Source organism: Solanum verrucosum, unplaced genomic scaffold, assembly GCF_900185275.1.
Source record: "Solanum verrucosum unplaced genomic scaffold, falcon-dt-bn FXZP01000183.1, whole genome shotgun sequence".
NCBI classification, from domain to species: Eukaryota; Viridiplantae; Streptophyta; class Magnoliopsida; order Solanales; family Solanaceae; genus Solanum; species Solanum verrucosum.
Window position 1 is genome coordinate 377,062 of NW_026020430.1, and position 18,665 is coordinate 395,726.

Here is an 18,665-nt window from a genome sequence, read left to right on the forward strand (position 1 = left end):
TTTATAGATAGGCCTCCTGATTTGTTGCTGTGGACACCATAGAAAGAAGCCTTTTTTCTATCGTCAATTACATGTTGACATGTTTGTAAGGGCAAGCTTATTGTTAGGCAAAGTGGAGGCCTCGATTGTTTTAAAGAATTCGTTACAAAATACGGTTGGTAGACATTTTAAGAAAAATAAAACATTTGATATTCGAAAATCAAGTTGAAACTAATTCAGATTCGTGTTGCATAAAAAAAAGTGTCGATCACCTCAAATTTAATTTGTCTAATTGCATCAGTAAGGTCTTTCAAATGGTAACCTTGGTATTTGAAAATTAGGGTGAGAATATATACATACAACTTAATTACTATGAATTAAGTGGTCAATGCGTATACGATATATGAAAGATACATGTCTAGTATTTATTTGTTCCGCGTAAGCATTCGGATAAGTTTTTAGCCAAATGTTATTGTATGTAATTAAATAATTTACTAGTTTTTCACTTGTTTTGGTTAAAATTTATCATATAACCCCCAATTATACGTAGGTGGTGGCACTATAGTCATGTCACACTCTCTCTATTAATTTAACTTCTTTTTATTTCCTTATTTTTCATTAAGTTGGTGGGAAAGGAAAAAGAAAAAGAAGAAGAAGGAAATACTAATTAATTAGCATGCCACAATATATAGTCATGTCACATGCAAATATTCATTCATGTTTAAATGTGCTTCCTTATATTTTATCTCTTTTCGAGTTGTTATTAGTTCTGAATTATTGAATAGTACATAGCAATTTTTCATTTTCATTATTACGGAAGCTTAGTGCATTAAGTTATTATTTTTTTAAATGTAGCAATGGTCTATCTTTAAACCAAAAAATATATAAACAAAATAGAAAAAGTTTCTTTTGGCTAGCTGTGGCTTTTTTTTCTTTAATTCATATAAATGTTAAAAGGAGTATCTTACATATTGTACTTATATTAATAAAAATATTATTTCATTTTATTTTATTTTTCCAAATTGTACGTCGTATAAATTTTATAATTCACCCATACTTCTAATGGGAGAGTATATCTTTTATGATTAAAGTCCATGCACAAGACCTTTGTATATTAATTATTACATAACTAAATGAAACATTACGTAATTATTTGTAAGTTAGAGATCGTATTTTATTTGTTTTTATCCAGCAGATTCATGCTAATATATGAACATCAAATATATTTAGACAAACATTAATATTAAGCTAAGCACGAATATCAAAAGTATTATTTTATGGATTGAGACTTGAGAGTAACGCCGTTCCATTGAACATGGACTAGAATGATTGGGTTCTTACTTGTGAATTGTGATTGGCCATGTGGTTTCTTTAAACAACAACAACAACAACAAAAAAAAAGCCTAATAAACAAAATTACTATAACATGAGAAATTGCCTTAAAGTGGGAAAAACTAAAAAGAATCAAATTTGAACCACAAATATCAGAATTCCATTAATGTGAAAACTCACATGGATTGTTCATACCAGCCTAGACAAGTCTGTCAATGCTTAAAACTAAACTAATTCAAACGCACCAAAGCTAGCGTATGAAAACAAGAAAATTAAATTGGAAAAATTCCACGTGGATTGGACCCACCTAAATAATTTCACCAATAATACCTTACCTTATTATTTTAATTTCGGAAAAGGGTCAAAATTGCCCCTGAACTATGCGAAATAGACCACTTATACCCTCCATTACATTTTGGGATCAAAAATACTCCTGCAGTTATCCCAGGAGACTACAAATACCCTCAAGAGTTAACACCCCAATTTTTTAGTGACGTGGCAAGCCACATGGGACTAATCCCTCCACCTAAGCATTGCCAACTAAGATTCACTACAAAAGAACTTGACTTTTAGTGGCGACAAAGTCGCCACAAAATCCCAAATATTGCCACTAAAGGTTATGAGTAATTTTTAGTAGCGACTAAGGCTCCAACAACCATTCGCTAGTAAAACCTATTTTTCAACAAAAAAATATGATAATTAATTTTCGATTGAGACCTAATTTTCTAAAATAAATAACTTGCAATACCCATATTAAAAACATCCAATATTATTACGAAAAATAATCAAAATTACTTCTCGATTCAAATCTCCTACTATATATATATAATGCATCATTGTACATTTTATACATTTACATATGACATAAAAATAAAACATATAGTGTCTTCAAACTCCTACTTAATCGATATCATATTTGGTTTTTTAAAAACAATGAAGAAAAAAACACAAAATTAGAATTTAATGTTAAAAACCTTTAGTGACGATTTTCTGGGCTTTTGTGGCGACTGTTGTTGCCTCTAAAGGTCTAGTTCTTTTGTAGTAAATCCTAGTTGGCAATGCTTAGGTGGAAGGATTAGTCCCACGTGGCTTGCCACGTCAACAAAAAATTGGGGTGTTAACTTTTGAGGGTATTTGTGGTCTCTTAGGATAACAGCAGGGGCATTTTTTATCCCAAAATGTAACGAAGGTATAAATGATCTATTTCATATAGTTCGGGGGCAATTTTGATCCTTTTCCGTTTTAATTTTCTAAAATGAAACTATTAAGCATGTGTTTAATCATGTCTTATCGTGAAATTTGAATTTTTTTTGTTTAAATTGTGTTAGACCATAAATATGAATTGAGATTGTTTTAAATGTATTGCTTTTCGAATTACAAAATTTTATGATCAAACATATTTTCAGAGTTCCACAGGGAAAAGTACTTTGAATATTTCTCATTATTTGTCTGCAGTTGGACAGAGTCATACAAGGAAGATAAAAGGAAGAAATTTCTCCCCTTTTAGACAGCATAAAACCCCCAATTTTGAATCCTTTCTAGGGTTTACAATTTCCTCAATTAGGGTTTCTCTGTATCATCAATTTTGGTGAAATCGAGCTTCTTTAATCTCTAGGGGAGCTTTACCAATGAAATCAGAGTTGAGAAAATCCCAATTTCATCTCCAAATTCTGCTATTTGCTGTCATCTTTTTGTCCATTACTGTCTGTTTAAACGGTCTAAATCCACTACCTTCCCATCAAGACGACGAAGATAAATGTCCTAGAACACCATTTCCGACCGATTCTTGCCCCATCAATTGCTTCCGACCCGACCCGGTTTGCGGTGTCGATGGAGTCACCTACTGGTGTGGTTGTCCCGATGCTCACTGTGCTGGTGTTCGTGTTGCCAAGTTAGGACCTTGCAGTGTGGGAAATGGAGGGTCCGCTGCGGTTCCGGGTCAGGCTCTCCTATTGCTTCATATTGTTTGGTTGATATTTCTTGGTATTTCTTTAATATTTGGGCTTCTTTAGCTTGGTCATGTCTTCTTTGTTGCTTCGCCGTTTCTGTCAAGTTGATTTGTTCATTATGTGGTAGAGGTTAGATCTGATGGTGTGATTTTAACATCCATTTTACTGGATATACGCTTGTATTTTCTGTATATACGAACAAAATCCACGGTTGGTTTCAGATTTGTTATTGTTTATTGTTGCGATCAATAAAATTCTTGGAGATTCTGATATTTGTATCTTGGTCTTCATTAATTTATAGCCTAATTGTCTTTATTTCATCGCATAAATGATTATGTTTAGAGCTTCAATGGATGGATTGTGCTGAAAGCAAGAGTAAACGTTGTTAAGTAGGAAGAGTTTGATTACTTGAGAAATTTGATAAAACAGAGATCTTTCGATGTAAGATTCTCAATCTAATATTGATGCTTGACATGTCAATGAGTAGCAGCATTATATCCTTCTTTTAGATTGTTATCCGCTAGATCGTACTATAACTTCAGAGCGAAAGCAACAAAGGCTCCCTTGCTAGACTTTAAAAATCCCTCCTTTTGCTAGTTATCAGTTAGTTTTCTTACTATAACTTCAGAAGGAATCAATAAATGCTCCCTTGGTAGACTTCAAGAAATCATGTTGGGAGGAATTTCCATTAATTAGAATCTTCTAGAGGTGTCTAATGGGTACATTTATTAAATTGGGCTGGCGAAAACAGTTTGAGTTAACGAAAGAGTCATGACTCAATATGTCAAAAGTATGCTCATGCCTAGATCGGTTGAACAATGGATCAAACCCAACCACCCAACCAACATAAACCATTTTCTCAATTGTTTTCAGCTTGCATTAAATTCATCTCGTTTTTTGTTTCCTTTTTGGATGAAGTGTATTCTGTTTTATGTGCTTTGCGGCTAGAGAAGTATTTGATCTGATATTTCTATGCATTGTAGTTATTACTTTTGGAGATTAAAAGTTAAACAAGGATTTAAGATAATCTTTGCACCTATATAAGGCTACTGCTAGGGAGATTAAGATCTTCAAACTCAATTATTTTGCAGGAGGATAGGAGTCAGGAGTCTGGTGGTCATCTCCCTTTGTGCTTTTCAGGGTGGGCTTGGGATGGTGGAGTTTATTTGTTTTGTTCTAAAACTATTAAGATATACTCTTATGTCTACCAACTTATTGAAATGGTGCAAGTATTTTCTACTTAATAACGAGGGTACATACACTTGAAGGATAAATCAGAGGATTAATTTGTTTTCATAGGCTTAAATTGAGAAGATTGGTTTGCTTCTTACGTTTCCTCTGATGATATTTTGCTTGGTATATTTTCTGAAGTATAAAATGCTGAAATCAGATGTCAAAAGCTTATAGAGCTTGCATGAAGTTACTCGTACGTTCTCAAAATCATGTAATTTTGCATCCATTCTTAGTAACACAATAGTCCGAACAAATGGTGGAAGTAAGTCCATAATAAAGAATAGGAATCCTATCATTGACCAGATCTACTTAGACTATAGATGAATATAAAGCTAGATAATCCATAATGGCTAATTAAAAAGTAAAGCTACTTCTATAGACGAGTCAGACAAAGCGCTTAGTGATCCTTCTTGTCATCTTCATCAGTAAATTCATCAGTCATAGAGCGGTCATTGTTGATTACTTCAGACGAATCACTTCTGTTTCAACTTAGTTTGAGAGGCTTCTGGAAGCTCCATGCCAGCGTTCTTGCTCGTTATGTTTTTGTATATGTGAAGAGCTTGAGCCACCATGCTGGCAGGATCAGAAACACTTGTAGGAAGTAACAATGTCGTGCCCTATAAAATTATAAAGTGAAACACAGAAAACAAAAATGATTAGCAAATCAGTAATGCATGACGATGGACTAAATTAGAAGGTATCTATTATGCTTCACCTCCTTTGCAATGTTACTGAAGGCTTGGACATACTGCTCTGCAATCCTCAAGCTTGCTGCCTACAATATCCAGTAGTGAAAGAGTCGTGAGTGAGAATGCAGATTGGCATTGATGCAATCAAATGTAGTAGTTGTTGAATTAATCAAGCATATCTTTCTCCAAAATTTCGTTACAATGTCATGGTAAAGAAGACGCGGGGATGAATTTAGGGATCTCACCTCTGCACCTCCATGCTCTTTAAGGGTTTGTGACACCAAAGCAATTCCTTTTGCCGTAGCTTGTGCTTTAGAGAGAATGGCTTCAGCTTCACCTGATTCATCGGATAGTATGGGTGAGGGAATCTATAAAAACAAGTTTGAGATAACACACTTGGCAACAACTTTACCAACCTTGTGCTCTGTTGACCTGGTCCATCTTTGCAGCTTCCGAGTCAAGGATCACTGAACTCTTCCTTCCATCGGCAATGTTTATATTTGCCTGCCTCTCCCCTATTTTAGGTGACAATACACATCAAGTTTAATACAGAAAAATGTCATACATATGACACATCTAATTACTTCACATTGCTCAAATCAGGGTGAGGTAGGTGACAATACACATCAAGTTTAATATAGAAAAATGTCATACATATGGCACATCGAATTACTTCACATTGCTCAAATCAGGGAGAGGAACTGGTACCTTCTGACTCAAGAATTTGAGCTCTTTTTTTACGTTCTGCTTCAGCTTGCATCTCCATAGCTGCTCTAACCCCACGAGGAGGAGTTATATCCCCTGAAGAGGCAACATACATATTCATCAATGAAGAACCATAATTGCTTTTGTAACAATGAAGGAATCAGTAGAACAGCCACATACTTATTTCATAACGAAGACATTTCAGTCCCCAGTCTTTTGCAGCATCATTAATGGCCAGCTGCAAGGAAAGTGCAGAGCTAAAGCAATCAATAATAAGACTTAAAACAACTAACATGTGGTTATAATCATAATTATACTCTTTTTGTGCTTCACTTAATGATGGAGTGAAAGTGCAAAAGGCTAACCCTATTGTTTTCTGATCATAAAATTCTATGAAAAACTTACCACTATTTTGTCATTCAGAGTGTCCCTTTCCTCAAAGGTTTATCAAGTGAGATCTTGCCAAGCTCACTACGCATAGTTGTCTGTGCTAGTTGAATTACCGCATACAATGGATTCTCAACTCCATATGATGCCAATTTTGGATCCACAGTCTACAATTTACGCAAAACAATCTCTGCATTTTTAAAAATTCAATGGGAAATTTGCTCAAAAGTATAAGAAGTACTAATAGAGATTAAACCTTGATATAGAGAACACCATCAATCGAAATGCTAACATTGTCTCTAGTAATGGCAGTCTGGTTAGGTATCGGAAGAGTCTCTTCCTTGAGAGAATGGGCATACGCAATTCGATCAACAAAAGGGATCAAAAAGTGAATTCCCGGAGTCAATGTTTTCACATATTTCCCAAACCGTTCAACTACATACGCCTTTTTCTCAGGCACTATACGGATTCCCAAATTCATCGGCACCCGAACTTGATACCTTCATCACAACACAAAAAAGCAAAATCACACACTACAAACTTTGAAAAAAAAAACACAATTATACTGGAAAATTTACTTGGCATATGGATCTCGAGAACGAAAGAAAAAATGGCGGACGGTAGTGGAAGTAAAGGAAGGGGATAGGTGACGTGACGGGAGCTGATGGGAGGTTTGCTTCGTAACGAGAGAAGAAGTTGTTGTGGATATTGTTCGTGAATGAAGGTGGTGATTTAGCAGCCAAAGCTTGTTCATAGAGCTTGATCTTCCGATGTTCATATTCGTATTCGATTGAAAATTGGATTTGTGAAAAAGAGATGAATTTTGGATAATTGGAGTAGAGGAAATAGCAAGAAAACGAAGTTTCTTTCTCAAGTTATATTATACTGTGTCTTGTATCTTGTTCTTCAAGAGATTGGTATTTTCGGAATAGCAGGAACATAAATTTTCGGAAAATAAAAATAAAAACCTTTCTCGTTTCAAATACATTAACAAAATAAATTAAAGGGAATATCTCGGTTCTTTATTTTAAATTGGTTATAGTAGGTCTTGTTATAAATTTATATTGGTCAAAATTTAATAAATCATTCGATCCAAATTTGAATACAAAAACTCCATAGGTTTCTAACAAAGTTTATCATATTAAAAAAGCTACTTACGACATATTTTTTAAAAATATTCTAAAATATAAATTCAAAATCTCTAATTATTGTTGGAGTGATTCCTTGAACTTGAATGGGTGAGTTTAAGGCATCATTTTGCAACCATTCCCTCGAGCTCGTAGCTTACGCTTATGGTATGTACTATGTACGTACAACAATACTTTTGTCTTCTTTTCTAGACTACGTTTCTATTCAACTTTTTATAAAAATAAAAAGAAAACGTAAAAACACAAGGCGTTAGAGTAAAAATTAGGGGAGTTAAATTGGTGAGTTCAGCTGAATTTAAACACGTTAAAATGAGTCAGCTTAATAAATAAACAGATGAATAACACAATCAAAAAATACTCATCAAATTAAAATAGATAGAGTCAAGATGAACAAAATAACATAAAACTACTAAAATGAGGTGTACATATATAATAACACCTCTTACAACGCTTTAAATTGCACTAATCGTGTAAACATCCGTTTACATTGTCTATAAAATAAACAACATAAAAATGAAGAGCATATATTAAAATATATATAAGAAAAGTTACTTGGTTTATGCATTTTTTTCAGCCTCTAGTAAGAAGCTAAGAGCATAAACTAAGAAAAGCCTCTTTTATAAAACAATGCACCTCTTCAGAGTTAAGAACAATGTAACAATACACCAATTCCTCCATCTCTTTCCAATCTTTAATGCCAACATTTTTCACCATCTCTTTTATAGATTCTCTTATATCTGTCAATGGATCCATCGAGTATTTCACAACACATGTACTATCCGCGAACTCCCCGTGAACATCTTCAGGCAAGTTAGCTGAAAAGCTAACTCTGTTCCTTTGGTGCTTCAACATTTTTTTCCCCTTGTAATTCACCATTTTCTAACAATTTTGGCTTTGTTGTTGTATGTGTGTGTGTTCATTGAAAAGGTCAGCATATAAGATGGAGCTATAAATAAATGTGAGAGATGTATTGGTGCAAACAAGCACACATTGGGCAAGTGCTTTGAATGTAGTGTGTATATGGAAATTAAATTTTTGAGAGATAAAAATTAATTGAGGGATAAGATGATCAGGAGAACATGCATGTGAGGGGTATTTGTGGGTTCTGTCATGTTCTCTACAATTGTGGACCATAGGTTGTTTAACTGGGTGGATCTAGGTTTTGTCAGGATATCCATTCGAATCAATTTAGGAACCCTATATATAAATATATGATAAAAAAATTAATTAATTTTATACGTACATATATATATATATATTTTAAATCTCTTGATCACAAATGAGAAAAATAAAGTTTGGCTTAGTGTATTAGGGGATTCAAAATTCAACTTGAGATTTCAAGTGCACTTCATGCACTATGCTTTTATTTTTCGAACTCTTTTAGTAAAATTTTTGGATCCGTCAGTGTTGTTAAAGACAGGAAAACAAATTGAATGAATATAGCAATTGGACAAGTTACAAGCATGGTGGGAGCCTAAAAAATTAAACAAAAACCTGAAACTTGTGAATTATTGAAACTATGGTGGGACTTGGTCCTGTTTTGTCTTTGAATGGATGCCGTAAAGCATTGAATTAGTTGGAGTAGATTAAAAAAAATGATTGCATGTACAGAGTTCAATCCCAGTAAAAAAAAAAACTTATCCGAGCCTTGATAGGTATAATTATTCGTAAATAGTGGCCGTCGTAACATTCAAAAATTTAAATTGAATATCCAATGAAATAGTTGATCGTGATGCACACAAGCTACTTCAAACCTCGGTCTCAAATCCTCTAGTTCCCCTGTCCAAATTAATAAAAGAAGAAAAACTAATTTTTTTTTTAATGAAAATGGTTTGGGAAGTGTGTACTACAGAAATATTATTAGCATAGAAGGTCAGGAATGGCATGTACATATAATTTAACGTTGCCTGCTCCTCCATCCAAATATTGCTCTTTTGATTTGATACTCAATTATTGTTGCACTTTTGAAAATTTTACTCAATTTTTTTGCGATTCCAAACTAAACATTTTGCTACTTTACTCTTCTAGGTGATTTATCCAAGTAAACATAATTTTGATATGGCGTTATAGAAAAAACACTTAATATAGTGACAAAAGTATGTAATTACAATACAGTTAACATATGTTATTCCATTATTCTAACACTCACGTATTTTTATACATTAGTATTAGTATAAAATTAATTGTTTAGATATTAAAACATTGACTACTATATTTTGATTGATTATTTTTGTGTGTGAAATTGATCTAAACAATAAGAAATATTTGTACGTTCTTTTGAATGTTTCTACATGTTTAAGGTGCAATTAATATGATATAGTTGAGATATTTCATGGAAAGCCAAAGTCATGATTTTCTATTTTATGATTATATGTAAGTCAAATACGAATAAAATTAGGGTGATCAATTTACAATATTACAAAATACTTAAATTGAAAACCATGTCGAAATATATATTTTTTTTTGTCGAAATAATTTGTTAATTGTTATAGACATGATGTAATATTTAAAAAAAATACCAAATCAAATATTTCAATACCGATAGAGAATCTTTTGAAGTGGTAGTCAAAACGAACTTTAGGATTATGTCACATCTTTTAATACTAGTAAAGAAAGCCCGGGCGCTGCCCGGGCCCAACATTAATAAAATTATATTGTTACTCTCTCCGTCCCATATTAGATGAGAATCTTACTAAAAATATTTTTTTTCTTATTATTTGAGCACTTATAAATTATGATAGAATTAATTAATTCTTTTCCATTTTACCCCTACAATTAATATGACCATTCCTATATTGTATGTGTATTTTTTGTAACTCATTTCAATGTGCGTTGATATAAACAAAGGGCAAAATGGTGAAGTCATCCAATGTATTAATGATTTCTTAATCACCGTGTAAAGTTGGAAGTGCTCATCTAATATGGGACGGAGGGAGTATAGTTTATGTATTGTTATAAAATTAGTAAAGATTGTTATAATATATTTTGCTCATAAGTGAGCTAATATAGAAACTAATTTGTCATTTTGTCTTTTTAATTTCAATTTTAAATAGCAAATAAATGTAGCGATAAGATTGAGGGTAGAAATGAAGCATATCTTTCTAAAATTAAGTAAAAAATAAACAAAATAGAAGTAACATTAGGGTTATCGATATGACGATTCATTCAGTTATTTTTAAAAAAATTATATCATTCAATTTTTCGGCTATTTTATAATGTATAACCAAAATTAAAATTTTAAAATCATCCCAATCCTAATTTATGTGACACAAGTAGTACACAAATTAGTCTTTTTTTTGTTGTCTTGTAGATATTTTAAGTTATTATTTATTGTAAATTATAGTACTTTTATTAAAGTTTTTAATAACATATGTTACTTTTTATGTTTGAGAGTTGAACCAACTTTTTTTTATATGTCTTTTAATCTTATATGTGTTTTGTCCTTTTCCATTTTCAAAAAACTAATACTCTCTCCGTCCCATATTAGATGAGAATTTTACTAAAAATATTTTTTTCATATTATTTGAGCACTTATTAAATTAGGATAGAATTAATTAATTTTTTTCCATTTTACCCCTACAATTAATATGACCATTCCTATATTGTATGTGTATTTTTTGTAACCCATTTCAATGTGCATTGATATAAACAAAGGGCAAAATGGTGAAGTCTTCCAATTTATTAATGATTTCTTAATCACCGTGTAAAGTTGGAAGTGCCCATCTAATATGGAACGGAGGGAGTATAGTTTATGTATTGTTATAAAATTAGTAAAGATTGTTATAATATATTTTGCTCATAAGTGAGCTAATATAGAAACTTATTTGTCATTTGTCTTTTTAATTTCAATTTTAAATAGCAAATAAATGTAGTGATAAGATTGAGGGTAGAAATGAAGCATATCTTTCTAAATTTAAGTAAAAATAAACAGAGTAGAAGTAACATTAGGGTTATCGATAGGACGATTCATTCGGTTATTTAAAAAAAAATTATATCATTCGATTTTTCGGCTATTTTATAATGTATAACCAAAATTAAAATTTTAAAATCATCCCAATCCTAATTTATTTGACAGAAGCAATACAAAAATTAGTCTTTTTTTTGTTGTCTTGTAGATATTTTAAGTTATTATTTATTGTAAATTATAGTACTTTTTATTAAAGTTTTTAATAACATATGTTACTTTTTATGTTTGAGAGTTAAACCAACTTTTTTTTATATGTCTTTTAATTTTATATATGTTTTGTCCTTTTCCATTTTGAAAAACAAATACTCTCTCCATTTTATTTTATATGTCATTTATTTTTATAAATATATTGGTTATTCCCTCTTCTTATAATTGGAACACATGTTGATTTGTGGTGAATACTTATTCCCTCTTCTTATATAGTAACATAATACGGAGTACTTTGGAGCTCTCTAGGCAACTTTAATTTGGGTGTGTAAATCAATCACTTGTTGCTTTTCAAAAGATTAACTACTCTCGTAAATAAATAGTGGCAGAGCCAGAATTTTCAATAAGAGAATTCAAAATCTGAAAAAATAGACACACGAAATAGACGAAGAGGATTCGACATCTACTATATATACCTAAAAAAATATTTTAATCATGTATAAATAATATAATTTTTCGCCGAAGGGGATTCTGATAAACCCCTCATTGTAAGGTGGCTCCGCCACTGCTCGTAAAAAAAAAAGTTGAGAATAAAAAAGTTCAATCATCTCATTTTTAAATTATAATAAGAAAATATTAAAGTTAAAATTTAAAATTTTTGAATTCATCATCGAACTTATAATTCATTTTAGCTCTATCCTCGGATCGAGGATAAAAAAATAGTTGATTTTCTAAGAAAGGAAGAAGATAAACAATGTGCAATGCCCTTGGGCCTTGACCAAGACCTTTGCGTAGCTTAAGGCCTAAGGTTCTCTTCCAATACTTTTCATGATATTAAAATACAACAAACAATACACTAAAAATTGGAGTCTAATTAGGCAAAACAGTGTACTTTTTGTCTGTTTATACTTTCTTCCCACAGACCACTTGTTAATTAGCAAGAAGGAAAAAAGATTGAAAATGACATTTTTGTTATTTATTGTGTTTGGTCCAAGACTCAATTGTCTCAAAACTACTCAAGAGGCAATATTGAAATCATGTACAAATGTTACTCACACGTTTCAAAATAAAAATAAGTGATGTTTTAAAATTTTAAGAAGAAATTAATCTTATTCTTTTAAAATGATTCTTGTTTACGTAATCAAGAACCATTAATTAGCTTAAAAAGTATATTTAAATTAAAAATATCATTTATTTTGAAACAAAGTAAATATTTGTAGACAAATTTATGGTCCACCAAGAATAGACGCCTCACTTATGGGAGTAGGTATACACGCAATGTACTACTTTAAATTTTGGTAAACATGAGTTAATATCTTCTTCTTCTTTTCTTACTTTTTTATTTATTGATAAATTCTAATTTTTGTCTTTATGATATTTGACTAACCACACTATTTTATTTCTTTGCTTGTGAATGATTATAAAAAAATTAATTGGAAGAATATTTATGTGTTTGACCCCAAAAAATAATTAAACTCATACATGAGGGAGCATATTACAGACTTATAATTATAATGTAAATATAAATAGATATATAAACATGTCTCATCCTTTTGATGACATAAACATATGGATGAGTACTCATAGAAAAAGAAAAAAAACACTCCGCATGGGCAACATTTTGCAAAAAATAATCTCTTATGATCATTCTCAAATTCAACAAAAAAAAATAATTTTCGTAAATATTTTACATGTAAAATTTTAAAAAATATAATTCTTTTTTATAAAAAAACTGCAAAATCAAATTCAACAAAAAAAAAAAAATTTCGTAAATATTTTACATGTAAAATAAAAAAAAATATAATTCTTTTTTATAAAAAAACTGCAAAATCAAATTTCTTTAAAATTGTGACTTCTAGAATATTCCTTTAATATAAGCAAGTTAAAGGAATAGGATTGATTGTGAAATGCCCGGTAGTCTCTATTTTATTTTGAGAAAAGGTCCAAAGTAGATTCTAGAAACTTTATAATTTATTTTATATTTTATTTCATTATCTATTGGTCGATAATGTTGTTATTTTCATTCTCGAATATCACTTTTTCACTGATAATTTTCTACGGTAGAAAATTTAACTTGATTTAATAGAGGTATATTTAATTAATTTCAGTTGGTCAGAAGTATTTTTAGATATTTTTATTTGATCAAGAACATGTTTTTAAATTATATTAGTGGTATGATACTACTACTACTACTGTTGTTGTTGTTGTTATTATTATTATTATTATTATTATTATATTTCTCTTTACTTAACTAATTAAACTTAAATACACTTTTAAATTCTCGTCAAGTCTAGGAGTGTTTTCAACAATTCTCTCTCAATTTTTTATTAAGAATCTCTTATAGGAGTTTGACACCACTTGCGCATGCTATGTCAGTAGTAAATCAGAAGTGTATCTAAGTTTAATTAGTCAAGTAAATAAGTATTTTTAATACTATCAATACTTTGAAAACAAAACTAATAATTTACACCATACTGAAGGTTGTTTTCAATAATTTCGTTTTCTCTTTTTTTTAAGAGAGTGAAATTTAAAATGGTAAAAAATACTAATAATAAAAAAGTTGAAATAGTGACAACTAAATATTTATCAGCAGTAATTTAGGGCATCACGTATGAGAACAACATTTTTCATCCGACGTGTCCGACTGCTACTGGCACCATGACTGATGACTTGCATCGTTGCCACATTGATTATAATCTGTTTCTACGCGGTATTTCAAGAATTCTTACGCGGTTTATGTATATTGATTTTGGGTAAATCAAGTCACATCAGTTATGTCACTTTCTAGGATGTTTCCTGTTTAGTATCTGTGGAAAATCCCTCATTTCTCATTCAATAAAAGGGTTTTCCACATCGCCCCTTTTTATTCATTTTCTCTACTAAGAATCAGCCCTTTTGTCGATTCAGCTTACATCATCTAGTTTTCTGTGTTAAAGTTTGGATCTTGGTAATGACTGTACCTCCGGTGGGCAATCAGGTGGAAGTTCCACCGTTGAATACTTTACCGATTGGATATCGTTTTCGGCCCACGGATGAGGAGCTTATCAATCATTATTTGTGCTTGAAGATCAATGGTTGTCATGACCAAGTGGGTGTTATTCGTGAAATTGATATCTGCAAATTCGAGCCCTGGGATTTGCCTGGTTAGTTCCGTCAACATTTTCTTTTGCCCTCTTTTTAAATCCTTTTTTTCCTTTTATGTGTGTTATTGGTCAGCGATTTCATGTCAAAATCGAATTTTGTGGGAAGGGAAACCAGTATTCACTGAACAATTAGAGAAGTGGTTTGAGTTATGATTCTTGTTGATGGATACACAATCCCTTAAAAGAAAAAAAACAATTAGAAGGACAAAGGGGCAATTTGAATTGGCCAAGAAATTTGATTCCTAACTCATCTTTTCAAAAAAAAATTGTGGGCTTTGGTGATTGTAAAACCTGATTAACAGCTTTCAGGCCCTTGATCATTTGTGCCTTACTTTTGATTTTGCACGGTAAGTGTAATCGTTTTCTTCGGGTTGGGAGAGTTGATTGCTTTGTGAATAATCAGTTCCATAAGCTCCAGTTACAAATTCGCAGACCGAGTAGCTAATCCTTTTTTACTCCAGATTATGAGCACTCGATCGGATCTCTTTTTCTTTGCTATTTAGGGAAAATGGGTGGGGTGGGGTAGGGGGAAGGGAGACAATTCTGTTGATGATCCTCACAGTTGAAATAATTGTGATTAGCTTTGCTTTTGGGTGCTTTTGACCTACTTTTAGTAGGAAGTTTTGAAATGAATGGATGAAGCTATAATCTTGGTTTTTGGTCCACTAATTATCATTTGTAGCAATGTTCTTCCATATGGTATACTCTGGTAATGTTTATCACCATATTTTTTTTGGCTTAAGAAGTTCAGGGGTGCAGCTTTCACTGCACCGACTCTTTTTTCTCCGTTGTCCTAGCTCAGAAGCTCCAACACCAACAAAGCCCCTTTGTATTTTCCACTTTGAAGTTCATATTTGAAAAGAATGTAATGGTATGAATTGTTTCAAATGATTGCAGATTTGTCTGTTGTAGAGTCAAATGACAATGAGTGGCTCTACTTCTGCCCGATAGACAGGAAGTACCAAAATGGGCAGCGATTGAACCGAGCAACAGAACGAGGATACTGGAAAGCTACTGGTAAAGATAGAAGCATAGCTACTAGAAAGGGGGCAAAGATTGGGATGAAGAAGACTTTGGTATACTACATTGGGCGAGCTCCTGAAGGGAAGAGGACCAATTGGGTGATCCATGAATATCGTGCAACTGACAAGTCATTGGATGGTTCACACTCTGGACAGGTAGGGACTGAAATCTTTCTTCTCTCTTCACTTTGAACTTCTTTTCATATATCTTAGTTTTGGGATGGTTTTAGTTAGAAAAAGATTGTTTGTTCCATATGTGAAATTATGGGTTAATCTAATCTACGTGAAGGTATAGTGGTATATTTGGCTGTTTCTTATCTCAGAAAAATCATGTCTTTATTTATCAATAGTGTTTACTTAAATGGAGTGGCATATGACTGGTCAGTTTAATTGCAGTTAGTCCACTTATATTCTGTTAGGACAACAAGAGGTTGGGTGCAACATTTTGTGGTGTAGCCATGTAAAACTTACTTTTTGGCGGGTCCAACATTTTGTGAGATGTCCGAATCAACAACTGTGGATCAGATGCACCATTATTAGTTTAATCATTGAAGCTTACTGTTCCATTCCTATTTTGTGATGTAGCAAATTGGGCCATATTAGATTATTAGTAATCATTTTCCTGGTGCAGGGAGCCTTTGTGCTTTGTCGTCTCTTTAAGAAGAATGAATTGAAGCAAGATGAAAATGTCGAAAGTTCACACTTTGATGAAGTTGAACAGCTTGTTTCTTCTCCTGCTGTTGGAAAATCACGAACCAATGATGGATTATCAGCAGCGGCTCTATCTCCAATCATGGAAAGTGAGAGTAACAGAAGTAACCCACCAAAAACCTCTGGAGGTAAAACTCATGACACAAGATTATCTATTAATAGTTGTGGCAATAGTTGCACTGCTGGTGATGCTGAAGATCTGATGTTGGACATAACATCAGGACAAGTAAGTAGAGCAATTCCCATTTCTGCCTTTTTCTTAAATATTGAGTTTTTCATTGCAGACAATTGGTTGAACTAATATTGTACTTATTTCTTTGCTTCATATTTTAGTCAGATCTCCAGATAGAGGAACTGTTGGGACTCTTTCGTGACCCTTCACCAGAGCCTATTGATTGGTCTCCGTTGCATTCACAGTCGCAGTTGGAGTTTGGATCTTCTATCTCACATGGTACCATGACCAATGAGATAAGCTCTGATCAAAAGGATGTCCAATGTCAGAATGGAATAAATGATCTCAATACTAGTGAGTTTTTAAATTCAATTCTTGTCAGCTCTGATGAGCTTTCCTATGAAGATTCTGATGCGGAATTGAGGTCAATATGGTTTGCCTCGAACAGTATTAACACTATAACAAGGGCACCAGTTAAGGACTCTGGAATGTGTAGTGTGTTGAAGTCACAAGTCACACAAGAGCCAGTAAGTGGAACTCTATAGGGGTCTTTCAGTTTCTTGCATTTGTGAGTTGTCTCAAGACGTCACTTACTTGAAACTTTTTAACTGTTTTTTAGAGAACTGATCTTCTGCTGCTATTCTTTTTGTCCCAGGTTAGGAGAGATTTATTTGAACATTGTGGAGAGACTGCAGTAATGAGAGAGGTTAATTCTGTTGCAACCACAGTGGAGGAGGTGTTTGCAACACCTTATGTTCGCAATGATCACTCAATGGGGAATGTAGGCACTGATTCTGCTTTTGGAATAACACGAAGGACTCGGCAGGTGCAGAATCAACCTGACGACAGCCAGCTGGGATCTGGAATGCAAGGAACTACTGTTAGAAGAATACGTTACCAAGTGAAACTTCAAGCTGGAAGAGTAGAGTGTCGCATGCCGACTGATTCTGATCAGGGTGGAGCAAATCATGAAGGACTGTCAACTGTATCTGAGGTAAGTCTCTCTAATCCCTCATGAAAAAAAGGGCTAAAAGATGACACATTGACATATATTTAATAATTGGCATGTGCAGAGTGAAAAGTTCTTCAATGAAGAAGCTTCTACTCCGAGTGCTGCTATCTCCAGCGATGAGACACAAGATACCACGTGCAAAGAATTTAAAGGGGATTGTCAAATGGCTGAAGACTTGAGTGCAAATGTGAAAGATACAAATGGTTTAAAGAGAGCAGCATCGTCTTCGTTTACATTAAGTTTCTACATAGCCAAGGTGCTCGCGGTTGCAAGTTTACTCATGGTCTTCTTAGGTGTTTTGGGATGCTTTAAGCTGAGACAGAGTGCATCCAAATTGTAGCTTTTTGTAACTGGCTTAACATGTTTAGTTGATTTTATCTCCTTTTCAAATACTGCAAAGGAGCTAAAGTTGAGAAAACTTGGAAGTTACTAGTGTATATTTTATATTATAATTAGCTTGTTTTGTACATTACTAGTACTATATTGTGTAAGGAGATCTAGTTAATTTAGACTTTTTCCCTGTAGATTTGCATTTGGCATTTTGATTTCACCTGCTTGATTATTCTACCTTCCCTCAATATATATGGACATCTCCCTGGTTCTACTCAAAGAATGCAATAACGTCTGTCTGCAAGGTGAAGAAATTTCATATCGTTATTAAGTGCATTTCCCTATATTATCAGATCTTCGTCATGCTTGTGCTCTTCATTTGCTAGAAAATCGTTACATTGATTCCCCCTCTCATTATATTTACTTTGGAAAGTCACATGACTTTGTCCTCTTATTACAAATGTTTTAGCCAGTTACTGAATATTTTATTTATAGAAATTCTGATTTAATGTACTTCCTGTTGTAAATTGATAAACTATAAAATAATATAAAACAAGAAATATAGACAATAGTTGTAGAGTTTTTGTCATTCAAGTGTGTATTTGTGAAAACCCATTTATATGATTGTACAAATCATCCGTCTGTTACATATCTCAAGCAATACGTTATTAATTAGATACAAATATGATAAATGATCCATTGAATGAACATCCACAATTACTAAATTCATAACATCATG

General features: G+C 32.5%; 3 protein-coding genes and 1 pseudogene across 4 annotated transcripts in view; 3 read left to right on the forward strand and 1 right to left on the reverse strand.

Annotated features, from left to right (window-relative positions):
* LOC125807988 (ribosome-binding factor PSRP1, chloroplastic) overlaps positions 1–18,665 on the forward strand; it is a 207,560-nt gene that overhangs the window by 149,432 nt on the left and 39,463 nt on the right. The window lies entirely within an intron of this gene.
* Positions 2,735–4,564, forward strand: LOC125807994 (uncharacterized). Its single transcript, XM_049487754.1, has 2 exons — positions 2,735–3,249; positions 4,352–4,564. The coding sequence occupies exons 1-2, from the start codon at positions 2,940–2,942 to the stop codon at positions 4,357–4,359; spliced, it is 318 nt and encodes a 105-aa protein (XP_049343711.1). The 5' UTR covers positions 2,735–2,939; the 3' UTR covers positions 4,360–4,564.
* LOC125807986 (uncharacterized) lies at positions 4,691–7,058 on the reverse strand (annotated as a pseudogene).
* On the forward strand, positions 14,435–18,116 carry LOC125807979 (NAC domain-containing protein 91-like). The gene is made up of 6 exons (XM_049487741.1): positions 14,435–14,679; positions 15,577–15,857; positions 16,333–16,638; positions 16,746–17,111; positions 17,240–17,578; positions 17,658–18,116. Exons 1-6 carry the CDS (start codon positions 14,487–14,489, stop codon positions 17,934–17,936), a joined length of 1,764 nt encoding a protein of 587 aa, XP_049343698.1. The 5' UTR covers positions 14,435–14,486; the 3' UTR covers positions 17,937–18,116.

Excerpts from the sequence above, each read along its gene's own strand:
- LOC125807994 (XM_049487754.1), top strand. The coding sequence starts at position 2,940 with ATGAAATCAGAGTTGAGAAAATCCCAATTTCATCTCCAAATTCTGCTA.
- LOC125807979 (XM_049487741.1), top strand. The coding sequence starts at position 14,487 with ATGACTGTACCTCCGGTGGGCAATCAGGTGGAAGTTCCACCGTTGAAT. Across the intron at positions 14,680-15,576 it reads CGAGCCCTGGGATTTGCCTG|ATTTGTCTGTTGTAGAGTCA; the intron begins GTTAGTTCCGTC and ends AAATGATTGCAG. Across the intron at positions 17,112-17,239 it reads CACAAGTCACACAAGAGCCA|GTTAGGAGAGATTTATTTGA; the intron begins GTAAGTGGAACT and ends TTTTTGTCCCAG.